Genomic DNA, 21656 nt, shown 5'->3' on the forward strand with positions numbered 1-21656 from the left:
AGAAGGAAACTGAAGCACAGAAAGATTAAATAATTTATTCGAGACTAAAACAAGTAGCAAACTCCAGTAAGTGAAAACAGGCAACCTACTCCAGAGCCCATAGTTTTCACTGCTGCTCTAGGAAGCCTCCAATCCAAGAGGAAATCCTGTGACTTTCTTTTTCTTTATCTAGAGGCTGCATTCTTATCCCCAATCCCATTGCTACTCTCCTAATCTGAGCCACCATCATCGCTCACTGAGTTGACTGCATGCAATGGGCTGCTGCTAACCAGGCTACTTGATTCTCCCACCCATTTAACTAACAGTAAGAGCCAATGTTCTTTAAAACAGCCTACAAGAAACTATAGGTCTTGTACCTGCTCGTTTATCTTACATCTGTGACCTCACCTCTACTCTCCCCCTCTCTCACTCCACTCTAGCCACACTGGTCTCTATGCTGCCCCTGGCCTCCAGGCATGTTTCCACTTAGGACCCTGGCACTGACTATTCCTCCTGCCTAGCACCTTTCCCTTGTATGTACACGATGCCCCCTTCTCACTCCTCCAATCTCATCTTCCAATGAGGCTTACACTTTCGCTCTATTTAAAATTGCAGCTGCCCCTCCAAAGCAACTGACACTCCAGATCCCCCTTTCCCTGCCCTATTCTTTTTTTCTCCATAACACTTACTACCTTCAAACATTCTAGACAATCTACTTATTTTTTATTTCCCTGTCTGTCTCTTCCACTGTTGGATTTATACCTACATAATGTATCCCAAGCCTTTAGAAAATCATCTACTACATAGTAAGTAGTCAAAAAATAATTATTTTGATTGAGATTTCTATGTCAACTTCAACCCAAAAACACTGTTTGACCTAAGCTCTTCAACCTTGTTTTTTAATTACAGTTGCTAGCATTTCTCAGGATCTCATAGAAAAGTTAGCATTTCAATAAATATGCTTAAATTATATTTTAAAACAGCCAAGTTTTATACAATTATGCTTTTATTAAGATTCTTTCTTTGTATAGAATTATTTTACAGACATGGACAGATGTTTTGTCACTCAGAGAAGACAATAAGAAACAGTTTACATAGTATGATACCTTCTATAAAGAACATAGTGTGTATTTGTGTGTATCAGAGTTTTTGGTATGATGACACTAGGTATTTTTTAAATATTTCTTCCTTCTGCATACTGGTATTTTCTCATTTTTCAATAATGAACATGTATTGTTTGTATGATTAAATATACTCATATACTTCCCAAAAAGTTATTCCTCACAATATGCATACATTACCAGCTAAATTCTCTTACTCTTCTATGAAAAAAAATATTTTTTCACTGTCAATATAGTCATTATAAATGCAATAGATATGTGCTATTAATGTAATTTAACAGACCACCTACAAATATTGATCTAATTCTTCTCTTTACACAAGAGGTGATGTGGTAATCCTTTTCTTTATACAAAGGGTAATGTGGCAGAAGTGGGCTGAATATTACTACTACATCCATGTATGTATGTGAAATCCATATATTCAATCTAACTTTCACATTTTACCTCTGAAATACTCCTTTCAATGACAGTACTTTAAGTAGGCTTTCATATTTATGGTATAAATTTATAAACATTTCTTTTTAATCTTTAAATTCAATACCACACCTACCACAAATATATTCAACTAGAGGTTTTGCTGTTGCTGTTGTTAAAAGTATTAATATTTATTTCAATTGGTCCTTGCTTCAAAAGTATTTAAAATAATATAATGACCAAAGTGAAGCCATGGTTTTAGCAAAATTGTATTCCATTTTTTTATTCATCTCTAACAGTGAGTACTATTTCACTTAAGGGAAATCAACAAAAGAGTTATTTTAGTGCCAATTCTGAATTTAGAAAATAATATTCTCCTATTTTCAGAAAAATTTGGAATCTTTGTTTTAACTTGTAAAATGTATACATAATAGTGGCAATTAACATTTCAAAGACAAGCTTAATTATGATAAATTACTTTCTTTCCAAGTAAAGAACAAGTTCACTTACTGTCTATAAAAGGAAACCTAAATTGGTTTATAAATAAATACTTTCCCATGATCTTAAATCTAGAAAGAAAATACTACATTTTTTAATGTTATATATGTTTATATTTAATGTTCTTTTAAATGGAATTTCATTTATATTTTCCAAACTTCAATTCCATTCAATTATATATATTATTTAATCATTGCAAAAACTTTGCAAAAAAATAAATAAAAACACAACAAGTTGTATTTAAAATAAAAGTTCACATACCTTGGCTTCCGAAATGCTAAACTATATTGCTGGCAAGCCAGACCCACAGTGGGAGTATAAACAATAGGCATGAATCTCTCAAGGTCAAACATTAGCACGCTATAAAAGAGCTTTTCATTTCTATCTTGAAGATCCATTAAGAGAAGATACCTGTGGAAATTGGACATAATGAGGTCTATATTCCAAAAAAGTCATGAAATAGCTGCTTAGAAATCTAATAAAACATTTTTCAACAAAGTATGAAGTATTTTTTAGGTCACAGAGGAAACATTTGACCAAAAAAGACTTTAGAAATATTCTTAAACACCTCAAAGAATAAAGAACCATAAACCTGAGTTAGTGTCATTCAAATGTTAAAATCATTGCTGTAATAGCACTTTTATTTGATATTTGAAAAGACTTTATCCCTATTTTAAAATGAAATACAGATGAAAATACCACCGCAGATATAGTTTAAGCATTAACTTAACTAAATAATTACAAAGACTTCATCCTTTAACGTCCCGTGCTGAATAACCAAGGGAAATAACAAACAGCAAATGAACAAGAAATGTAGCACCAATTCTAAAAATGACTAAGGTAGGCAAGTTACAAGGGACTTTTCTTATTATTTGTATCAAATGGCCTTTTTCTTTCTAGAGGCATTTTTGACCCAAAGTTATCTTTCTAAATTTCAACCTTATCATGTTACCTGTAACTTTCAATGATTTATAGAATAAAACTCAAACCGCCTGGTACCACTTAAAAAACAATCTTTCAAAATTGTACTTAATCTTATCAGCCTTTACGGATTGATTTCCATTCCCTGAAATAGTTGAAAATGCACAGGATTTGGTGCCACCGATACAGAATTCTAATGCTTCGATAATAGATGGGTTATACCAACGCAAAAAATTAGCATTTGGGAAGAAGATGATGACTTTCAGATATGCTAAAATTGATTGAGCAATGTGTGAGCCATCGTTGCTACACCAATGATCAATTCTCAGACCTAATTTTATTTTACTTATCAGAACATATGAAGCAAGTAGCATTTCCTAGAGCTCAATACACTCTCTTTACTTGACTTTAGCCCATCATATTCTCTTGGTTTCCTTCTATCTCATTGGTTTTCTGTTTCTTTTCAATTTCTTTTCTGTTTCTATGCTGTTTCTCTGCTGTTTCTCTTCTTTTCTGAAAGCTTTCTAACATTCATCTCTAATATGTTAGGAAATTGTGTTGGCTTTACCTACAACATATATCCAAAATCTAAACCCGTTCATTGCTACAACCCCCTATCTACATCACCATCACCTTCTGCTTGGATACTGTAATAGCCTCCTACATATTCATTCAGTCTGCATTCCATTCTCAACATTGCAGCCAGTGTTCTTGACATATAGCTCAGATCATGTTGATCTTCTGTTTAAAACCTTGAATGGCTTCCCTTTTCTCTCAGAATAGCAGCAAAAGTCCTTCAGTGGCCTTCAAAGCCATGCATAATCTGTCCTCCATTACCTCGCTAACTTCGTCTCCCAACCTACCATGCTTTCCTTCGCTCATTCTGCTCCAGACACAGGTCTCCCTGCTAATCCTTAAACATACCAGCCAAAGAACACTGTTCCTCAGATTTCTTCATGGCTAACTGCCCCACTACCTTTGATTACTTGCTAGTAAGTCACCTTCTCAATGAAGGCTGTCCTGATCACCCAATTTAACAATGGAAACTGACCACACCAACCCCCAGCATTCTCAGTCCCTCTTCCCCTGTTGTATCTCTTCCTTGTTTTTTTGATTAGCACTTGTCACTTTCTAGCACATTAAATAATATACTTATCATTTTACTACTTATTTTAATATTTTTTTAATAATTTACCCAAGTCCAGTGAGGGCAGAGATCATTGTGTATAATCCCCATATCTAAAAGAGCATCTGACACTGAGTTGATGCTCAGTACATATTTGAAGAATAGTCTATGGTGAAAATATCAAAGTCACCAGCTCTTAGGCGGTAGCTGATAAAATGGCCCAGGAAAAGAATACAAAGTAAAAACATAAGAGGCTGAAGGAAGGATTTAGGAACAAGTGAAAGGAATTGTGAAGGAGTTTAAGAAGCAGCAAATATACACAACTGAACAGCCAAGTCAGCCTGTTTCCCCTGCTGCCCCTGTCATCACACGGGCTCATGAAAACAGTGGCCATGGCAGGGATAGAGGTTCTCCACGGCCTCAGCCACATGGACTTCCAGTCACCCAGGCCGATCTGGCCATAGACATTCTGAGTGCCCAATCTATCAGAGACCAACACTGAGTGCCTGATATGGCACCATTCCACAGGCTGATCAGCAAGCTACCAAGGGGCAGGCTGATTACACTGGACTGCTTCCATCGTGGAAGGGGCAACACTGTTCTTACTAGAATTGACAGTTACTTTGGATACAGATTTGCCTTCCCTGCACACAATGCTTTCACCAAAACTACCATCTGTGGACTTACAGAATGTCTTATCCACCATTATGATATTTCCACAAAGCATTACTTCCAATCAAGGAACTCACTTCAGAGCAAATAAAGTGTGGCAATGGGCCCATTTTCATGAAATCCGCTGGTCTTACCATGTTTCCCCACCATCCTGAAGTAGGTGGCTTGATAGAATGGTGGAGTGGCCTTCTGAAAACTCAGTTACAGCACCAGCTAGGTAGTAACACCTTGCAAAGCTGGGACAAGGTTCTCCAGTAGGTTATACATGCTCTGGATCAGTGTCCAACATGATGTCATTTCTCCCATAGCCATGATTCACAGGTCCAGGAACAAAGGAGTGGAAATGAAAGTGGTACCACTCACTTTTATCCCCAGTGACCCACCAGCAAAATTTCTGCTTCCTGTCCCCGTGACCTTATGCTCTGCTGGCCTCTACGTCTTAGTTCCAAAGAGAGGACTGTTTCCACCAGAAGACAATGATTCCATTGAACTGGAAGTTAAGACTGACACTAGCCACTTTGGGCACCACATGCCTCTGAATTAATAGGCAAAGAAGGAAGTTACTGTGCTGACTCGGGTAACTGATCCTGCTTCCCAAGCAATTTGGGCTGCTAGTCCATTATTATTATGATTCTCTTCAACACCCCAGCAAAAAAAAATTTCTGCCAGCAGACTGCCTTCACACTGGAACTGCAAGTCTTCCCTTGGTCTCTAGCCTGCCATTCTACCTACAAATTTAGGACTAACCCAACCTCCACAATCTTGTAAACCAATTTCTGAAATAAATATCTATCTCCATCCAACATGATATACACGCACATGCATGAGTGAATGGATGAATGGAGAGATAGATGATAGATAGGTAGGTAGGTAGGTCGGTAGGTAGGTAAGTAGATACATAGACAGACAGATAGGCAGATACACACACACATCCTGTTGGTTCTGTTTCTCTGGAGAACTCTGACTAATACAAATACTAGGTCCTGGGTTAGTTATCTCTTCTTACCTTCACAACAATATTTTCAAATACCTATTATTCTCTTTAACCCACAAATGAAAAACCTGAGATTTAGAGAGGTCCAGTACCTCAATAAGAAAAGGCTGAGTCAAAAGAAGAGGGCAAGGCACATATAGTGGTCCTGACAGTAGTTGTAGTGGTTTGCTCAAGGCCCCACTGCTGGTGAGATACAGCCAGAATTTCAACCCACGGCTATCTCATTACAAAGGTAGAAAACAATGTTGCCTTTATCTTTGTGTAAACATGGAAACTGAATTCTAAACAAAGTAAGTGACCTAAATTCCCAATAGTGTTAGAATCAAGTTTGGACGTTGAAAAAGTACACTTTCACCTACAATTTACTTACAGTCTGACTAAAAGCGACTTTAACCTGTTTTGTTCTGTCTAGGATGGTATTTCCTGATAACTCACCTTTATAGCAACAACTTTATCACAGAAGGAAAGTAGTCTCTTTGAGGATATGATTTAGAGAAAATTTTTTTTATTTTATTCAAATGTCCTACAAAGGGTAAATTTTTTTTTAAAAAATCATTGTATTTAAAGGCAAATTCTCCTCAAAGTTAACTACTGTTTCCAAATCACTAAATATTTTAACTTCCTCATTTAATAAAAAATAGATAACTCCTAAGAGCAATATAAAATCACCTTCAGAAATGTATTACCTGTCAAAATCAGAATTCAGACGCTCAAAATTTTTAATTACTCTAAGGACCTGGATATCTTGATTGGTGAAACAAGGTGGCAACAATCCATGAATATTCAATTGTTGTCTTTCTTCCAGGGTAAAAGCCAAGTCCTATGGAGAAAAGAAAAATAATAATTTGAGGGGGGAAAAAGACCCAAAAAAGCATATATTTACTCAAATAAAATCTAACAAGAATATGGAATTAACAATCAGAAGATCTGGTATAACTCTATACATGGCCATTTGTGGCCATTTGTGGCCATTTGTGGCCATTGAGAGATCATGTAATCTCTCAATACCTCAGTTTCTTCAACTTTACATATTAGAATACTATAATATTTTCAGATCTGTGTTGCTCACATGTTGTTAAGACGAAATTAGGTAATGGATAGGAGAAAAAAATTTGAACACATGCAAATGAAAGGCATAAATACCATTATTAGTGTCATTAAATATAACAATGAATAGGAGTTGGAAGAGATTTTAAACTTATGAACATGAATAGGTCACCTATGACCTGCTGTCCTCCTTGTAAGTCAGGAAATGACTTATATATGATGGAGGCACCTGTTCCAACACTCTTCCCAAGTTATCTTCTATTATTCTTATACACTCCTAGCCACACAGAGCTTCTCACCATTGCCTGAACACACCACACCCTTGTATTCTTCCATGACACCACAGTCAAGAATGTCTTTCTGCTCTGCCTTTCTGCCCTTACCTCAAATGCTCTCTCTTTAAAGCCTTCCCAGACTCACCTAGTATGTCCATTAGAACTCTATTATTATACCTATGTTATCTGTTTACATGAACAGTTGCTGTATAAACCGATAGTAAAGAAACTATGAGGCTTGAAAGCAAGCGAACAAAACAGAACTGATGGATTGATGCAAAAACCCAGAATGGACCTAAGAGATGTGCTGGGATATAATACAAGGAAGAGGTGGTACTAGCAGAGAAACCCCAGTAGTCATTAATCTGTAAGACTGGAATAAGCTGTCCCCCTGGAGGAAAGTCTCCCCCTGGAGATACTGAAGCCCAAGAGGCCTCTCTGACTGACAGTGACTGCTACGCCTAAGGGTCTGGCAAAAGAGCAGCAACACGGTGATGGGCAGGTCCTCTCATTGTGATCACTGCTGATGTTTCTTAGACAACCTGGGCGGGTAGGAATGTGTGCACTAACTCTGGATGGGGTGATTCTACTTCCATCTTCCTCTGCCCTGAAAGTTTCTTATGATGGCAGAATAGTGACTCCTAAGTGTTTGGGAAGTTTATTACTCTGGGAAAAGGACAGACAATTTGGTTCATCCCAGAGGTTGACAGACCCTAACTGGTGAGAAATAAACATGTTCAACCTCAGGAAGAAGAGGAAGGAGGTTAATGGATGAACAACTCTCTATTTCCTCTATTTTTTAAATATGAATTGGCATGTTAATTCATGTCACTGATGAAAAGCCTTATATTTAATTAGACACCTGAGTCAGGGGGCAGACCAACTAAAGTCAAATATATTTGTCCATGAATGACCGTTGGTAGAGTTCTCTAAGTTGCCTTCAGGAACTAGCTGGGACCAATGGCTCCAGAACCTCCGGTGCAAGAAGCTGTACACAATCTTGGTTTCTCAAAAGGTCTCCAAGTGCTATCAGCATAGCTGGTGTCCAGTCCCAAGATGTTTTTCTCCACTAGCAGCCACTTTCATGACTGTAAAAGCCCACTGTTACATGCTCAGTTGGGGGTCCTCTGGAGCTCCAGTAAATGTGGATGGCAGTAGGATGGTCCCTTTCCTAGAGAATAATCCAGTGTGCCCAGCTGTGCCTGGCCCAATCATCCTCTCCTGGATGCCTAAAGAAGGGCAGACCAGTGCAGCCTGTCAGTTCTTTGCCCAGGTGTTGCCAGAACCTTTTGCATGCCATTTTCTTTTTCACTTGTAGTCCGTGTCCCCGTACCAGAATGCAAACGCCATAGGTCAGAAAATTCTGTCTTTTTGTTTCACTGCTTTATCCTTAGTGCTTAGAACAGTACTGACATAGATTTCAGTAACTTGCTGCATAAACAACAAAAAGTTTTAAATATTTAATTTTAGAGACTTATATTAACATCTTAACAATAAAATTGCTGCTCAGAAAACTGATTAGCGTAAAATTTCTGGTAAAATTGCATTTAAAATTTAAAGCAACCAGAAAGGGATACTTGCATGAAAAAGCACTTACAAAACAGAAGGCATACCTCAGTTGTTAAAGATGTAACTGGGGAGACTGATCATCTAAAGCAAAATGTCATGAAATAACTCCTTGGAATGAAACAGAACTATGTACAGTAATATATTTGAAAAAGAAAACTCAACACATTTTTCTCTAACTTGAAATGAAAAATTTGTAAATTAAAAATAGGAACAAAGCTAGGCTAACATCTCAAAATTATATGAATATATGTGAAGAAACAGTAAACTTCTGAATGTTATGTCTTGAAAATTTTAATCAATATTCTGAGAATAAGGCTTATCAGAAGTACTAAAATATGCTACTTCATTCACGTAATTTATTGGTGTAGTTAGCAAGCATCAGTTTTCCAATGTCTGATTTGATCTGAATCTAATTCCTAAATCTAATAGATCTCCCGTATCTTATGCCATGTAAATATGATAATCTGGATATCTTTTGATATCCTTTGATGTTTAGTAACTACAAACTCCCATACACTATTAGCCAAATTTTCCAAGACATAGTAAAGTGCCAATTCAACTCTTAAAAAAAAAAAAAAAAAACAAGAGCTTAGAAATCTGTGGAAATGGGCCAAGTTAATGTCCTATGATTGGTTTCATATTCTATTACTACCCTCTTTGACTTTTTTTTTAAAAAATCACTGAATAAGTAAACTTAAATCTTAAAATCCCTGAACATTTAAAAACATATATGACATGATTTCGTTTAAACCACAGTTTTTAAAAATGACACATCAATGTGATTCCTACCAACCTACAGCTTCCCAAAAAGTACTCAGAGAAACAATAAGTGGAATTTGGGACCATTTAATAATCCTGGCTCTATATTTCATTATTTCATACTAACATAGACCTATTAATACAGACATATTTTGTAGAAATTCATAAACAAGTCAGTTATGTCTAAAACTTGACAGTGAAATTCTAGCTTCATACAGTCCCCTTATTAAAAGCTGATGTAACATGCAACTGTTTCAAAGGATTTTTACCTTAGGGTGATCCTGCAGGGCCTATCCAACAAAGGATAGTGTATCCAAAGTATACATGCAGGTTCTAACTTTCATTTGATTTCTATTGAGTCTTTCATGTAGTTGAAAAGCTTAGCCATCTATATACATATTAGGTTTCCAGACCACCTATAATTCTAATTCCCTAAGAGTTCTCATACACTCTAGGCTCAACCTTGGTTTTCTCCTTTTCTGTCTTCCTTTTACTTCCCCTACTCCTTAAAAAAGCTTTTGGACTAGATCCCTTGATGGCAGAATGGTATGTTGTTTCACTACTGAGGGCAGCAAACAGGACAACTATTCTTCTGGACTCTACTCATTAATCTATGGATATCTTCTTGAGAAAACTGAGACTATCAAGTAGAAATGAAAACAAAATTCCTGGCATAACAGGAGACTTATATTAGAAACTACCTTTGCATAGAGCAAACATAACTGAGAAAGAAACTTTGTCCTGAGTAATTTATTAGAAACTATTACCATTAAAAACAGAACACATATATTCCATATTCTGCACTAACCATCTTTAATATTTTTAAGTTGACTTTAAAGGAGGCATTCAAGATCAACTTGGTTTAACAATAAGACATATTGTTGTAGGCGGCTATTCAATACATCTTTGGTATATTATAGGCTGCAATAATCCATACGCTTTAAAATTGCATGCATACTTCACCAGCAAACATGTATTCATGGAAACATGGTAAGTCTAAAGAGCATACTGTTTGGATTTACATCCAAGTTTGATTCACAAGTAGACAGTATTCAACACTGTGATTTTGAATAAGTGGGGTTAAATGGAGACTCTCCTCAATTTTTGTCTGCTAAATATGTAAGAGTAATCAAACATATATGGAACATATGTTATGTGTGTCTCATTTGGTTGTTGGGAGGATAAAAATGAGACCAGGGATTTTTGCATCCTACGTAAATTATAAAGTATGATATAAATTTTTATGTTACTAATAATAAGTTTTAAAATGAAATCACAAATATGCAAGTCCTAAGTAAAAGCTGACTTTTATTCTTCACATCCTGATATTGTCAGAAAGTACCTGAATTTAAGAATAAGTTTTAAGAGACCCAGTCAGTACTTTTTATGAAGACCAACTTAGCTCCCTACCAGAGGTTATTAACCTGATGGCCATGGACCTAATCACAGACTTTCAAGGAATCAATGGATATAATTCAGGAGTCTTTAAATGTGGATATCTTGTTTCACTAACTCTATTTCCTTCCATTATAAAAGAAGGCAATAAAGAGAAATAGTAGTACCTCTTGTGACTCTCATAAATGAAAATAACAATTTTCCCATCACATTACATTTGTGGCAAATATCTTGAAATATCATTTATATTTATCATTACTTTGAAATTACAGTAGTTTTAGACCCCAAATATGATTTATAACATAAATAGGCACACAGGCTAGTCATGTCAACGATCTTCCTACGGATCTCTTTAAAAAATAAAATTTTACATTAAATTGTTCATATTTAAATATATTGCCTTGCCATTTAAGTCTTACAATATCACATTTATTTTTTAATATTTTGATATCTATATTTCATTATAATTTGTTTCATTTATAATACTATGTATTCTATTTATTTTAAACCATTGCTTTAAGGAGTCCACAGACTTCACTAAATTTCCAAGAGAGGACTTCTGGCACAAAATATATTAAGAACTGTTGCAGAAAACTATGCTTGTTTCCTAAGGGATATATACTTTATATATAAATACGATATTCCCAGAAACACCACAAGATGGCTTTCTTATTTCAGATCCACAGTTGAGATTTTCAGAGATGTTCTATCTCCTCTTACAGTTACTTTACTGGAGACTACGAAGCTCTCTGTATTGGTCGGGGATCTCCAGAGAGACAGTACCAAGAGGATGTATGTGTATACATCATGTATGAAGAAATTGATTTAAGGAATTGGCTCATACAATTATGGAGGCTGACAAGTTCCTGAATCTGGAGTCAGCAAGATGGATACCCAGGAGAACCAATGGTGTAGTTCCAGTCCAAGTCCTAAGGCCTGAGAAACCAGGAGAGCTGACAGTATAGTCTGAAGGCCAGTAGGCTCTAGACCCAGGAGGAGCCAATGTTTCAGTTCAAGTCCAAACTTAGGGGAAAAAACGATGTCACAGCTTGAAGGCAGTCAGGTAAGAGGGGATCCCTCTTACTCAGAGGAAGGTCAGCCTTTGGTTCTATTCAAGCCTTCAACTGACTGGATAAGGCCCATCCACATCACGGAGGGAAGTGGGCTTTACTCAGTTTACTGATTCCAATGTTAATCTCACCCATAAACACACTCACAGACATACCCTGAATAATATTTGACAAAATGTCCGGATACCCAGCAGCCATGTTGAAAGTTGAAACATAAAATTAGTCACATTCACCAAATTTTTTCAACAAGTATTTGTTGCGTGAATGCTCACAATGCTTATAGACACTAAACCAATGAAACAGTGACATATCAAATATGGTCCATAGTCTCATGAAACTTATGATCTAGAGAGTTTAACAGGATATGATATACATTGCTACATAAATAACTATAAAATAACAATGTGATAAGTATAAGGAAAGGAAGGAAATCTTAAGATCTAACTTAATTTAGGGAGTTAAAAGATCTAACTTAATTTAGGGGATTAAAAAGGAAGAATTCACTGAGCAGTGATGTTAAAATAAGATCGGAAGGACAAATAGGAGTTGACCAGGTGAAAAGCTGAGGGTGGCAGTGCAGGAAAGAGCAGGGGCATAAACCCTGATGCACAGAAGCTTGGCTTCTTGGAGAAAGCAGAGGGAAGGAAACTGCATCAACTGAGGGAAGAATGCTGAAAGATGACACTGAGAACTAGGCAGGAACGAGGGTAGGCAAATCCTTGTAAAGTTTTAAACTTTATCCTAAAACTAATGAGAAGACCTACTTCTCTTCCTGACTAGTTATACCATTTCATGAAAACGCTACAAGTGATTCAACAGCACTCACCCCACAGTATTTGTTACTCACCATACTGAGGAATCCCTACTAAGGCTGCTCAGTTAAGAAAGCAAAAGCAATGCTTCAGAACCCGTTTCCGAGTACCAGGCAGACCTCCATATGATTCACATACATACTCCTCACTGCAACATTTCTCTTTATATACCTCCTATCCACCACACTAAGGGCATACCTGATTCATGCCCTATATTAATAACATTTATGAAAATTAACGTCATACAATACTTCTAGTATAGAACAGAAACACTGGTCACCGGAAACAGTAGTTACCTAGTTACCTATGGGAAGGGGAACCAGCTAGCTGGGATACAGAAGTGGGAGGGAGACAAACTTTTCACATTTTTGTATATTTTTATTTTAATACAGTGAATCTGTAAGCTATTAAAATATATTAAGAACTATTAAACCCATTTATCTCAATCTCCAAGAATATCATGATCATATTATTTACAGTTGTTAAACCTCTATCCTTATGTCCCTAGTTACGGCAGACATGGCTAATTGCCTACTGTAACATTTGTTCTCCCCTTCCTCCCCAGTAAGAGAACCCTAATATTATTTGGGGCAGCAACGCATCAGATAAAAGACTACAATTCCAGATTCCCCTATAGTTATGTCACTACAGGCAGAAAGAATAGGGCAGCGGGGAGAGAGGGGGAGGAAAAGAAGGAGGATGTGAAGGGAGACGAAGGAGGAGATGAGATCATTCTTAGGAAAAAGTGCAGCCACCAGACCCGCCAGAACTAGATTTTTTGGTGACTTGGGATACCATCTTGCCCCTTGCTAAAGGTGAAGTTCAGCTAATTGTAATGGATTATAATACTATTAGCATTACGGGCAGGGAAAAATCTCCACCCCATGTTCCCATGACAGTTCTGACAAGGGCCAAATAAGGACAAGGGAATCCCATCTCCTGACAGGAAGGAGTGGTCAGCGAGGACCCACCTGGGAATGCCTATAGCACTACGCCTAAATCTTGAATATTTCTTGCCCTTATTCTAATAAACTCCTAAGCCTCACTGTTCTTTGGGGCAGTTGCTCTTCTCTTGGCTGCCCAGTCCCTCTATTTTGGGAGTGTACTTCCTTCCTTTATTTTGATAACTTCTCTGCTTGCTTGGCTTACTTGGTACGTCCTTGAATTCTTTCCTATGACGTTCACCAAGAAACAACTCATTTTCCAGCAACAGTTAGATGTGACCATTTAGCTGACTTCTATGCAATGACATGTAAGGGGAAGTGTTGTGTGAACTGTAGGGAAGTCTCCTTAAATAGAGCTGTATTCCCTGGAAAGTGAGTTTTCCTGTGTTTCTCTCATTTCTTCTGGCAGCCAGCCTAGAATGTGTATATAATGCCTATAGACCTATAGTCAGTTAGGGACATGACGTGATTTTGAAAACAGCAGAGCAATGTTCCTGATGACTCTGTGGACCCACCAAACAGCCCTAGACTGTTAATCTCTGATAGCCCTCACGTGAGAGAGAAATAACCTGTATCTTAATTAAGTCACTATTATTTCACTTTTTGTGACATGTAGCAAACTCTAATCCTAAGTGATACATTGGTCATCCTTTACCCACTAAATGAAAGAGATTCTCCAACACACACCCAACAGCATATTCATCACACAAGGTGGAATGTGACCTGAGGAGAGGTTATAGCAATATCTGGAAGGTAGAACAGAGCTATAAGAAAGTTACTTCAAGAATTATCCCACATTTATCCATTCAATGAACCTTTACAATATATTACTTACTATATTCCAGGTCATATGAGCAAATATGTTGAAAGATAAAGCAACAACACAAACCACCGTCCTCCAAGGAATTTTGAAATTTGTAGTTCCTATCGTATTTTCTCCTTCATAGCATGATGAGGAATAGAACTGCAGTATATAGATGTTGAAAAACCAAACATCTTTCTAAATCCTTAGAATACAGAAGTTTTATAACTTATGGACAGTTCCTATCTAACATGAACCATTTTACAGAATAACCCTTATTAATACTGATTTGGCTATAGCAAATATGTACCCAATAAAATGGGGGGAAATTTTTAATACACATTTGAGAGCTGACTCTCTGATTTTTTCCCCCTTGAAACTTAAAATCAAGTTACACTGAGTTTCACACATTCCCACCTTTAAAATAACAATCTAAGGGTTCTGGTTCTTCACAAGATGGAGTCAGCATACTTTATCTTGTCTCTCCCACTGAATCCAACTATAAACCTCGTACCGAATACATTGAGCAGCTACCTGAAGACTCTGAAAAGTAAACGGTAACAGGAGAACTTGGGAAGAAGACCAGAATCCAAGGTACCGCCAAATCAGCGATGAGTTTCCTGGAATTTTGCCCTCTACCACGGACTGGCTTTTATTTTTCCCCCTCTGTAATCACCTGGCCTTGACTCAAAAAGTAGCACAAAAGCTGGAGGTGCAACTGAGTGCAGAGTGCAGACAAAAAGAGTTCCAAGAAAAGCTTTCTCTTAGTCTAAGAATCAGAAAAAGGGACTCTTTAAGGTCACTTAGGAGGGAAATCCACTATTATTTCCCATTTTCTCCAGCCCGAGACCCAAGGCAATTCCATAGTGGGTTGCAGAAGCATGAGTACCACAGATGACTAAAATTCTGAGGGTGGAAATCACTCTTTTTTAAAAATTAAATTTATTGGGGTGACATTGGTTAGTAGAATTATATAGGTTTCAAGCATTCTTTTTAATCAGAGGAGCAATGGTCCCAAGATTGTGTGTCAAATGCCTGTTGGTTTTTTTTTTTCCTCTACCTTCCAGTCGCTTGGCCTCAGATGCAAATGCAGCTAAAGGAAGTACACAGCAGAGCAAGGAAACTAAAGGTCTTGTTTTCTGGCTAGTGGACTAGTAAGGGGGCAGGAGGCTCAAAGAGATAATATTGGAGAGATCACAGGGAGAAGGAAACTCAAGAGAGCAATCCCCTAAAGATGTATATGAACTCCTGGGCTCATCTCTGAGTTAAGTATGCATAGATCTGACCTTAAACAGCATACCAAATCTTTGAGAATTAAGTGTGGAATAAACCACTACACAGACCCCACAGTGGCCCCTGGCTGGTACACAGGATGAACAGATCCAAACAGCAGTACAAAGTAAGCTTTGAAAACAGGATAAACAGAATTAATCAACTCACAGAAGGTGGACCCAACTTGGGAACTGATCTAACCAGATTGAGTGACTTCTAAAAAGAACAGTATTCTCCTAAGGGTTTAACTAAAACTTAGCAACTTATACTAAGCAAATGTCTAGGATACAGGCAAAAATCACTCAACATACAAAGGAACAGGAAAACGTTAATTCTCAAAGGAAAAGAAAATGAAAAACATCAATCCCAATAAGATAAAGGTAATGGAGTTATCAAAGATTTAAAATCAGTTATTATAACCATGGCCTGAACTATAAGGGCAAAATCTTTTGAAATGACTGGAAAGATAGAAAGTCTTGGCCAAAAAGTTAAGCTATAAAAAACAAATTTAGAAATCGAAAATACAGTAACAAATAAAATATTCATTGGATTGGCTCAAGATCAGAATGGAGATGTGAGAGCAAAGAATCAGTGAACTTGAAGACGGACTATTAGAAATTAATCAATCTACAAAACAAGAGAAAAAAAGACTGGGGGGAAAAAGTCAAAGTTTCAGGTACCTGTGGGACAATACCAAAAGGCCTGACATTTGTATCAGCAGAATCCCTAAAAGAGAAGAGAATGAAAAAATACTTCAGAAAAATAATGGCTAAAAACTTATCAGTTTTGGAACAAGACATAAAATTACAAATCCAAGAAGCTCAGAAAATCCTAAGAAGATGAACTCAAAGAAAGCCAATCTCAGAAAAATTATATGCAAAATGGTGAAAAATAAAAAAAAAGGGGGGGAATAAGTCTTTAAAGGAGCCAGAGAAAAACAACAATTCTAATGACTGCGGATTTCTCTTCAGAAACAAGGGAGGCCAGCAGGAAGAGAAATGGCATTTTTAAAGTGTTGAAGGAAACCAACTGTTAAGCCAGAATTCTATAACTGGTGAAAATATCCTTCAGAAATGAAAGTGAAATAAAGACATTCTCAGGTGAAGAGAAACTAATATCCTTCAGAAATGAAAGTGAAATAAAGACATTCTCAAATGAACAGAAACTAATATGATCGGTCTCCAGCAAACCTGCTTTAAAAGAAATGCTAAAGAAAATTCTTTAGCTGGAAGGAAAAATGACACCTGAGGAAAACTTGGAACATCAGGAATGAAAGAAAAACAACAGAAATGGTAAATATCCGTGTAACTATAATAGAGCATACTTTCCCTCTTTAATTTTTTAAAATATGCATGATAGTTAAAATAAAAAACTATAAACATTACATTAATTATGTAAAAATTTTTTTCATATAACTCAACAGCAGAGAAACAAACAACTTGATTAAAAAATGGTCAAAAGATCTGAATAGCTATTTTCCAAAGAAGACATACAAGTGGCCACAGGTATATGAAAAATCATCAGGGGAATGCAAATCAAAACCACAATGAGATATCACCTTACACTTGTTAAAATGGTTATTATCCAACAGACAAGAAATAACAAGTGTTGACGAGCATGTGGAGAAAAGGGAACCCTTCTGTGCTATTGGTAGGAATGTAAATTGGTGCAGCCACTATGGAAAACAGTATGAAGGCTCCTCAAAAAATTAAAAATAGAACTATCATATGACTCAGCAATTCTACTTCTTCGTATTTATCTGAAGAAAACAAAAACACTAACTTGAAAGGATACATACACCCTTATGTTCATAGCAACATTTACAATAGCCAAAATATGGAAACAACCTAAGTGTCCACTGATGGATGAATGGATAAAGAAAATGTAGTACACACAAAATGGAACATTATTCAGCCATATAAAAGAAGCAAATCTTGCCATTTATGACAACATGGATGGGCCATAAGGGCATTAAGCTAAGTAAATTCAGACAGAGAAAGACAAATACTGTATCATTTCACTTATATGTGGAATATGAAAAAAACAAAAATGAGCTCATAGATACAGAAGTAGAAGGCTGGGAGTGGAAGCAAAATGTGTGAAGATGGTCAAAAGTTACAAACTTTCAGTTATAAAATAAATAAGTCATAGTGAATATAGTTAATAATATTGTATGCATATCTGAATGTTGCTAAGAGAGCAAATCTTAAAAATTCTCATCACAAGAAAAAAAATTTGTGTAACTATGTCTGCTGATAGATGTTAACGAGGCTTATGTGGTGATCATATTGCAATATATACTAATAACAAGTTATGATGTATACCTGAAACTAGTATATTATACATCAATTACATCTCAATTTTTTTAAATTTTATGTAATACATGAATGGAAATATAAGTGGATATAATAAATATAATAACTGTAACAGAGAAAAGTAGTAATACCTGTATGATGGTAAAATTTCTACATTCCAATTGAAATGATAAAATGTTCATTTTAAGCAGATTGTGAAAGTTAATATATATCATAATTCCTACAGCAAGTACTAAACATAAAAGACTATACAAAGAGACACTGTCAAAACTCAATGGGAAGTTAAAATGGGATAATAAAAATATTCAAACAATACAAAAGAAGGCAGTAAAGGAGAAATAAAGGAACAGACACCTAATAATAAAATGGTGGACAGAAATCCAAAAATACCAGTAATTACATTAAGTGTAAATGGTCTAAACACAGAAATTAAGACAGATACCATCATAAATTGGCAACAAGCAAAACTGACTGACTAGATCATTATTGCTTCTCACCTACATGTTCCTGTGAGGAATCAGGAAATGTTGACCTTAACCTCTGACTCCACAGGTCATGATTTCCATCTTTTCCATATAACTTATATCATTAGATCTTTCAAACCAGTAATGTCTCTATGTTATTTATTAAGCTTGGATGTTCAAAGGAGGATTATAATACTTTTTTGCAGTTTCCCAATTTCTCAACTGAATTTTCTCATGATTTGTGAGAAAAATTTCTCATAAACTTAGGAGAAATTTGAGGAATTTCTGTAAGGAAAGTTTTTGTCCCTTTGATGTGTTCTGCATTGAGTGAGATATGTTAAAGTCTTCTATTATAAGTGTGTTTATTTCTCTTTGCATGTCCTGCAGTGTCTTTTTTATAAAGGTGGCTGCTGTGTTATTTGCTGCATAGATAGATATTATACCTTCATTCAGAATTGGACCTTTCAGCATTATAAAATACTTTGTTTCGTTTAATGCTTTTTGACATGAATTTGACATTGTCTGATGTCAGGGTAACTCTGATTTCTTGCTGTTTGTATTTTCCCATATCTCTCTTTATTTTTAGCTTTCTGTAACATTTTGTTCTCAATGTATCCCTTATATACAACTATCCCTTATATAGTTTGCTTGTGCTTTGTGAAACAATCTGAAAACAAATTTATAGATGAGTTATTGTCATTTAGATTTATTGATATGACCAATATACTTGTTCTCCATTCTGTCATATTATTATGTTATAGCTACCATATGTAAAAATTACATATAAGCAAGATTTTGAATAGTTAAAACTTTTAAAGGTCCACAAAAATGCTCATTAACCAAGTTTCAATTTCTTTTTGGGTCTGAGCACATAAGTAAAGAGTTACTATTTTGCTGACTGACCAAACTTGCCACTATTAGCAACAATAATAATGTTCCCACAGTGTTAAGATTATTTATTTAAAAGATATCTCAATTTGGTCACATAGATGGAAAAACAAAAGGGCCCATACTGCCTAAGCAAACTGGAGCCCACAAGCAAAACTAAGACACAGAAAAGAAAGTTATTGTATATTAATCTTCCCAGGTGTGAATGCACTACTTAAAGAAGTCATAAAGCAGAATTTTTAAACTATGGACTGTAATTCATTATTGAATCACAACCAGTATTGGTTTTTGATGGAAATAGAACAGATACTACTACAGTGCATTGAACACAGCAAGGGAAAGTATCATATTATGAAATTTTTTTTCAATTGCATACGAGGTCTGACAATTAGGTTCACCAACTTGCCACGGTGCGCTTACATTGGCAGCACTGTACAAATGGCCTGGTAAGGTTTCATCACCTTGGTATATCAGTGTTTCACAGCTGTGTTCGTGTCAACGTGTGGCGGTGTCTTGCTGAGTGGCGTTCATTATTGTTGTTGCGTGTTTTTGTGTGCCATCGTGAGAATGTCTGAGCTTGAATTAGAGCACAAACAAACATTAAATTTCTCGTTCAACTTGGCAAGAGTGGAAGTGAAATGAAGGACATGTTAGTCCAAGTTTATGGGGATAATGACATGAAGAAAATGGCAGTGTTCAAATGGATTAAACGTTTTTCTAAGGGAAGAAAAAATGCGCCACTGACGAAGAGAGGTCAGGACGGCCAGTAACAAGCAGAGCTGACAATAACATTGCAAAAATTCCTCGAACTGTGCATCAAAATCGTCAGCGTACTGTGAGAAGCATAGCAGACCAAGTAAACATTGATAGAGAAACAGTTAGGAAAATCTTAACTGAAAATCTTGGCATGAGAAAGGTGTGTGCAAAAATGGTCCTGAAGGAGCTCACCGATAAAAAAAAGCAAAGGAGAGCCGAAGTTTGTCAAGACCTTTTGGAGAGGCAAGATGATGCTTTGGGCCATGTTATCACTGGTGATGAAACAAGTGTCTACCACGATGACCCTAAAACAAAGTGTCAAAGTGCACAATGAAAGTCAGCCATTCTCCACGACCAGAAAAGTTCCATCAGTTCAAATCAAGAGTCACAACAATGTTGCTAACCTTTTTTGATATCAGAGAGATTATTCATCACGAATTTGTACCAACTGGACAGTTAACCAAGTTTACTATTTGGAAGTGCTGAAAAGGCTGCATGAAAAATTTAGACGACCTGAACTGTTCACCAACAATTCATGGTTCTTGCATCATGGCAATGCACCAGCTCACACAACACTATCTATGAGGGAGTTTTTAGGCAGTAAACAAATAACTGTATTGGAACACCCTCCCTACTCACCTGATCTGGCCCCCAGTGTCTTTTTTCTTTACCCAAAGATAAAGGAAATATGGAAAGGAAGACATTTTGATGGCATTCAGGACATCAAGGATAATATGACAACAGCTCTCATGGCCATTCCAGAAAAAGAGTTCCAAAACTGCTTTGAAGGGTGGACTAAGCACTGGCGTCCCTGTATAGCTTCCCAATGGGAGTACTTCAAAGGTGACCATAGTGATATTCAGCAATGATATATGTAGCACTTTTTCTAGGATGAGTTCACAAACTTAATTGTCATACTGTGTAAATGTATTAGTTTGCTAAGGCTGCCATAAGAAGGTACCAGACTGGTAGCTAAAACAAATTTACTCTCTCACAATTCTGGAGGCTGGAAGTCCAAAATGCAGGTGTTGGCAGGGTTGCTTACATTCTAGGCTTCTCTTCATTGCCTTACAGACAGCTGTCTTCTCCCTTTGTCTTCACATGGTCTTTCCTGTGCCTGTCCTAATCTCCTCTTCTCATAAAGACACCAGTCATACTGAATGAGGGCCTACCCTAAAGACCTGATTTTAACTTAATTACATCCTTAAAGACCTATTTCCAAATACGGTTATATTCTGAGATAGTGGGGATTAAGACTTCAATATATGACTTTTGGGAGAAAACAATTCAGCCAATGACAATATGTTCATACATGCAAGTACATTACGTGTGTGTGTGTGTAGTATGTCAAAATCAAAAAAGTTTGCAAATATCTTAGAGCACTCTGAATACACAATTTAAATGCATTTTAATTTATTCTAAATTTATGAGGCCTAGCCCTAATATTATAATGAAGTCTTAGGACTCCTTCAGTCTCCACATCTCAGGGCTTAACAGTTCAGAATTTAACTACCCCAGAGATACTCATAACGTAATCATGAACATTCTTAGGAACATGTAAGT

At 36.4% G+C, this 21656-nt stretch overlaps 1 protein-coding gene across 1 annotated transcript in view; it reads right to left on the reverse strand.

Annotated features, from left to right (window-relative positions):
* Window positions 1–21656, reverse strand: part of ME1 (malic enzyme 1) — a 174270-nt gene that overhangs the window by 145950 nt on the left and 6664 nt on the right. The window contains exons 2-3 of the mRNA XM_033103410.1: window positions 6412–6545; window positions 2274–2423 (exon numbers count right to left, since the gene is read on the reverse strand). Of these exons, the coding sequence (XP_032959301.1) occupies window positions 2274–2423; window positions 6412–6545 (284 nt within the window). The remainder of the gene's footprint in view (window positions 1–2273; window positions 2424–6411; window positions 6546–21656) is intronic.

Source organism: Rhinolophus ferrumequinum, chromosome 3 (assembly GCF_004115265.2).
Source record: "Rhinolophus ferrumequinum isolate MPI-CBG mRhiFer1 chromosome 3, mRhiFer1_v1.p, whole genome shotgun sequence".
NCBI lineage: Eukaryota > Metazoa > Chordata > Mammalia > Chiroptera > Rhinolophidae > Rhinolophus > Rhinolophus ferrumequinum.